Source organism: Propithecus coquereli, unplaced genomic scaffold (genome assembly GCF_000956105.1).
Source record: "Propithecus coquereli isolate 6110/MARCELLA unplaced genomic scaffold, Pcoq_1.0 Scaffold73, whole genome shotgun sequence".
Lineage (NCBI taxonomy): Eukaryota > Metazoa > Chordata > Mammalia > Primates > Indriidae > Propithecus > Propithecus coquereli.
The window spans coordinates 4,007,071-4,013,400 of NW_012153396.1; the positions used below are offsets into that span (position 1 = coordinate 4,007,071).

Here is a 6,330-nt window from a genome sequence, read left to right on the forward strand (position 1 = left end):
AATTTCTTTCTATTTTTAGTAGAGACGGGGTCTTGCTCTTGCTCAGGCTGGTTTTGAACTCCTGAGCTCAAACAATCCACCTGCCTCGGCCTCCCAGAGTGCTAGGATTACAGGCGTGAGCCACTGCGCCCAGCCTACCCCATTGTTTTTAAGGGCATCAGGGTGATGGGGCCCTATATACATGTCCATGTGGAAAGTGGAGTGCTTGGGTGCCCGTCTTTCCCAGGGTCTCCCTCTGGGACTGGAGCAGTTTTAGAGAACGGACAAGAATAAGGAGACACAGCTTTGACAGGGGCTGTCAAGTGTCCCAGCCTCCCACAGGATGAAAATGCCACCAGTCATGTCATTGTAGGTGCCTGCCATTGACTTGGACACATCCTACATTAATCGTGCTTGCAAGGCCACAGGATTATTGACAGCAACACTAACACCTGCGTTGACTGGGTGTTTTCTTTGTGTCCCTGCTGAGCTAATGCTGCACGTCTATAATTTAATTCTCTCAGCTCTAGAGGTGTATATAGTATTATTGTCTCTTTTTATAAATGAAGGAAGTGAGGCCTAGAGAGATTAAGAAGCTTGCCCAAGAGTATATAGCTGGTAATTGTTTGCTGGAACTGAGATTTGATCCTAAACAGTCTAACATTGGGCTGTACAAACTTCTGCTAAGTGAGTTACCCTGGGCTGGGTGCTTTGCATATATTATCTCATTTAATTCTCACAGTAGCCCTGCAAAGTGGGCACTGTTGTCCTCCCTCTGCTGGCTCAGAGGTAACTTGCTCAAGGTTGCACAGCCAGTTAAGAGGCAAAGCTGGAATACCAAGCCAGGTCTGGTAGATTCCTAAATCCTGTAAGACCTTGCACCCCAAACTTGGCCCTGGCCAGCATCAGCAGCAGCGTCTGAGAACCTGTTAGAAGTAAAGACTCTCCAGCCCTTCCCCAGACCTACTCAATCGGCATGTGTATTTTTACAAGCCCCCGAAGTTATCTGTGGGCAAAGCGAAGTTTGGGAACCTGCCTTTCACTGTGCTCTGGCGGCCCAGGTGTTCCCTCAGTGGAGGAGCTGGGCCTCGGAACTCGCACCACTCCCTCCTTTCGCTACAGCCGGCGGTGCTTGTGGGCTTTATGTCTGCTGCTCACACTTCCCTGTCACGTCTTTGTCTTCCTCCTCTGCTTGAACTATGTGGTGGGGGCGGGGATGGGGATGAGGGGTGCAAGGGGACTGATTTTAACCCCCTGCCAGAAAGAGTCTCCTGGCACTCCAAGGAGAGGAGTGGGCCGGCTGGGAAGGCAGGCCAGATGCATGGGCGTCTCTCCCTTCCTTTGGGGAGCCTCTCTTGAGGATGGGGTGTGGGCAGGCCAGTGGGACGATGTCCCCTAATGCTTTGGTTTCTCCTTTCTTGCAGCCTCATCTTCATGGTGCCAGTGGCATGTGGGCTCTTCCCACAGAGATGGTATCAGCTATTCGTTCCTCGTTTTGTTTCATTGAACACCCTGCCACCTCTCTCCCTGACCTGCCTGCTGTCCAGATGGAGAGAGGGAGAGGGCAGGAAGGGCAGCATTTGTTCAAGGATAAGTGTCCATGAGCCTAAACTCTGGAACTTCTTAACCCTGGGTGAATGGCAAACCAACACAGATCTTTAGGGGTGGGAGAAGCCAGGAGCAGGAATGAGGATGCTCCCTCCTAGCGGAGCAAGGGCTGCCTTGGAGAGAAGGTGAGGGAACAACAAAGGACTTTCTTTCCCTGTGGGGCTGTTAGGACGCTCTGCCCTGGCTGGACCTGGTCTTTAAAATTGAATAAGGGGACAGGTACTTCTGGCTCATGTCTGCCAGAAGGTTGACAACTTGGACATCTCCACTTCCGTTATGTGTTCTAAGGGCGGGAGGGGGGGCGCACAGGGAGAAGGGATGGTGGAAAAGGCAAGGGACACACATTGGGGTTGGGGGGACACTGGGGACACTGGCCCCAGGAGACAGGTGTAGCTTGAATATACATCGACAAGGTGCCAGTCTCCCCTTCCTTGGTGCTCTAGTTCAATACTAGTTCAGTGGTCATCTGCTAGACTTCTCCCTTGTCCCAAGCACTGTGCTTACAATAGTATGGAGAAGACAGAAGTTTAAACCAAGAATCCTAGTCCAGGAGAATGAAGTCGGGCCGGAAAAGAAGTAAAAGCAACATACTGTGGTATACAGAGGCCAGTAATAATTCCAGCTGAAAAACTCAGGAAGAGCTTCTTGGAGGTGGCATTTGAGTTGGACTGTGTCTGAGAGTAATTTGCTGCTTGTCCCATGTGTCATGCTTATAACCCCCTTCTTCTCTCTTTCCAGCGAATTGTCAGTTTCCTATCTGGAACCAGAGCTCCAAGACACCATTAAGGCCAAGTATGGAGAACTTTTGCCTTATGTCTACTTCAATAAGGGTCTCTAAATGCCCCGCCCCAGAAAGGACCAGTCTCTACCCATATTCCTCAGCTCCTCCTTGGCCACTGTGCACACCTGTGCCCTCATTCCTCTTCGCCACCAAGGCCTGAAGGCCAGGGTGGATTAGGGGTGGGAGGATGCCTCATGCTTCCACCCAGGCACCTGGTTGGTTTACTGGACTCCAGGGGACAAAAATGAAAAGGGAGCAAAGACCAAAGTGCTCTCTGCTTCTTCCTTAACCCCTGTCCGCTGGAGACCAGAAGCTGAGGCCCTCTCAGGGAGAAGTTGCTGGTACCTGGGGGAGACACTCATGCAGATCATCTGAAAAATCAGGAAACCTTTAGGATCCTGGTTCCAGCCGGGTTTGGGGATGAAGAGAAGCTCCTCCCACTCTTCCCTCTTCCCTTCCTCCTCTCCCAAGCTATGGACCTTTTTACCCATGCAGTTCTAGCACCTTGGAGAGAGAAGGAGGGGAAAGGCATCTGTGTCTCCTTGGGGCTCATCTCCACGCTTCCCATCCTCCTCATTGCCCCCTGGTCAGACAGCGTCTCAGGAAGCGCTGCTAAACTTGAGTTTGTCAGACTCCCAGGAGTTGTTAGTGCTAAAAAAGACACTGTGCGAGGCAGCAGTTACATGGTGCTTCAAATCATGTCTGAACCTATTCTTGGGATCTTCTCTATAACAATGGAAGTTCTCTTCCCCAAGGCCTCATGTTGTTTGAAAAGATACATCCACTCACTGTGAGCAAACAGGATATATGTAGGCATTAACCACACATTTTAACGGGTATCATTTCCTGGCTGCCTCCCTTCCTCAGCCCATTAGGTTAAACACCAAAGAAAGATTGGTGGGTACTGAATAGGAAAGGGAAGTTTTATTTGGACCCTTTTGAGAGAAAATCAAGCAGGACCAAAGAGCCTTAAAGGGCACACAGCAAAGTGCAGCCACTTCCGTTCCCCAGCTTGGCTGCCCAAGGTGATTTCTCAAGCTCCTTGGAGGACTGTTGTGACTTATCTGGGATCAATGTGCGTATCAGTTTTGTCTGGTAGGATTTGCTGACCCTGTTCAAAAGATATCACTGTGAATTGAATAAATTGAAAGAGCACAAAAGAAACTGTCTGCAAACTAAGTTAATAAAGCCTGGATGGAAAGCAGGATCTGGTCTCACCTTGGCCTTGGCCTGTCAGAGGGTATCACAACTGTAAGGGGAACTTGTGATGCCTGGAGGCCATTGTTCATTTCCCTAATTAGAGGGGAAGAATCTCCAGGCTCCAGAGGTCTCTCAGAATGGGAGCTTGCTGCCCTAGGGCAGGAGTTGGCCAGCCCTGGCTCAAGGGACCAAATCCGCCTACTACCTGTTTTTGTGCGCCTGGGAGCTAAGAAAGGTTTTATATTTTTAAAGAGTTGTAAAAAAGAAAAAAACAGGAATATGTGTGACAGAGACCCTATATACAAATAGCATGCAAAGCCTAAAATATTTATCATCTGACAAAAAGTTTACCCTACCCTGGAGCAGTGGTTCTTAAGAACATGCATCCAAATCCCCTGGGGGGCTTGTGAAAACACAGATTATAGGACCCATCCCCAGAATTTCTAATCCTGAAGGTCTGGGGTAGGGCCTGAGGATGATGATAGAGGAAACTGCTCCAAAGGGAAGGGCCTCCCCAAAGCCAAGGTATTGGCTGCAATTTTATCCCCCCCCCTCATTTTAAAAAATTAAAATATAATTCACTGTAAAATTCATCCTTTTGAAGTATACAATTAATGCTGGGCAAGGTGGCTCACGCCTGTAATCCTAGCACTCTGGGAGGCCGAGGCGGCAGGATTGCTTGAGCTCAGAAGTTTGAGACCAGCCCCAGCAAGAGTGAGACCCTGTCTCTACCAAAAAAAAATGGAAAAAATTAGCTGGGCATCGTGGTGTGTGCCTGTAGTCCGAGCTACTTGGGAGGCTGAGGCAGGAGGCTCACTTGAGCCCAGGAGTTTGAGGTTGCAGTGAGCTATGATGACTCCACTGCACTCTAGCCCAGGTGATAGAGCGAGACTCTTGTCTCAAAAAAAAGTATATAATCCAGTGGTTTTTAGTATAGTCACAAAGTTGTGCAACTGTCCCCACTATCTAATTCCAGAACATTTTCATTACCCCCAAAAGAAACCCCATACCCATTAGCAATCCCTCTCCATTCTCCCTATCCATACTCAGCTCTTCACAACCCCAATCTTTCTGTCTCTATTTGCCTATTCTAGACATTTTATATAAATGGAATAATTCAGTATGTGGGCTTCTGTGTATGCCTTCTTTCCCTTAGCATAATGTTTTCAAGGTTCATCCATTTTGTAACATGTGCAATTTGATTTTAGCTGGTATCTAAGCAGAAAAGTCTGCCTTTGAGATAGTTTCTTTAGGATGGGAGAACTGGCTTCAGCTTTGCCCATTGTCAAAGGCAAATAGGAAAAGCAAAGCATCAGAGGTAGCCAGAGCTCAGGAACAAGTCGTCACTGAGTTGAAACAGCTTTCAAAATCGACAACCTTCCTCTTTCTTTCCTAGCTCCTCAAGTCTCCCGGCATTCCTCTTCTCTTCATAGATAATTGCTCTTTTGAAAAGTCCTGGAGAGTATGTGGTGGCTACAGTCTTCAGGGGTGCTTTAAAAAGCATTCATTCTACCTGTAGTCCCAGCTACTTGGGAGTCTGAGGCAAGGAGGATTGCTTGAGCCCAGGAGTTCCAGGTTATAGTGACCTATGATGCAGCCACTGCACTCCAGCCTGGGCGACAGAGCAAAGATCACATCTCTAAAAAAAAAAAGTTCACTCAAACTTCATGTCAGTCCTATTTGGTAGCATCTCTCTGCCTCATTTGAGTTGGCTCCTGTGGGATGTTGAATAAGAGGTAGAATTACTAAAAGGCCATGATGTGGGAAGTGCTAATCCAGATTGCACAGGGTTTAGTGTTTGTGCTCTGCAGTAGCTCAGTTTGAACTCTCAGGTAAAGGGAGAAAGGAAGTTGGGGGAAAATCCCTTGTATTTGCCAAATTGAAATGGGTTTTCCTAATGACGATGAAACCCAGCCTTTCTAGTGGACACTTGTAACTTCTTGAGGCCAGGATTGAGAGACTGTGCCATGAAAATAATTTGGTCTTTGCTTAGTACTCAATCTTCTTCCCTAAAGAGCTTGATTTGTGGGATGGATGCATTTCTAAGAAACTAGAGATTGGCAAAAACACTTGTCATTTTTTGTAGTACTTGGGAAAGCAGGATCAAGATAGAGGCAGAACTGTGGGCATTCTTAAGCTGGGGCAAAATGGATTTCTTCACTCTTACCTGTTTCCCATTTTGCCAACATTTAAGCCAAGAACCTCTCCCTCTGGGCTCAGCTGTGGGCTAACTGGTCAGGCTGTAAAATACTTTGGCAGGTTATTGAGAGGAAATTGGCTGCTACAGGCAGCTGGCTTCTTTACCATGAGTCTTCATTTATTCATTTATTTAACCTACATTGATTGAGCTCATGGTTGAAGCCTGTACAGAATGTTGTAGAGATTTAAATGAAAAGGAGAATAAAAAGAACTAGTGCTGTACAAAAAGCTGCAAATCAGGCAGGCAGATTTAAGTGTTACATGAATTCAGAAGAAACGGGATGGGGGCTAAGAGTCTGTAAGCAGGGAAGGGTCTGTGAAATGTGTAAATGAAGTTATTGGGCGTCTAAGTGTTCAGTATGAGTAGACCGTGTGGGAAAATGTAGTGGCTGGAGGTGAGATAAAGAGAAGTGGATTAGGTCACAGAGAGCACCATATTGAGAAGTTTGGACTATATATCGTGTAGCTAGCTAGTTTAAGTATTTCAAAAGGAGAAGCCATGACATCATAACGTTTGGTTTTATGTGGTGCAGCACTGCCAGTGTGGTGGTGCGGAAGGAATT

At 47.4% G+C, this 6,330-nt stretch overlaps 1 protein-coding gene across 1 annotated transcript in view; it reads left to right on the plus strand.

Moving 5' to 3' along the window:
• The window catches only part of SFXN2 (sideroflexin 2), a 19,706-nt gene extending 16,181 nt beyond the window's left edge, over positions 1 to 3,525 (plus strand). Inside the window, exons 11-12 of the mRNA XM_012661782.1 lie at positions 1,404 to 1,451; positions 2,326 to 3,525. Coding sequence (XP_012517236.1) covers positions 1,404 to 1,451; positions 2,326 to 2,425 — 148 coding nt within the window. The 3' untranslated portion in view covers positions 2,426 to 3,525. The remainder of the gene's footprint in view (positions 1 to 1,403; positions 1,452 to 2,325) is intronic.
• Positions 3,526 to 6,330: the final 2,805 nt, after the last annotated feature.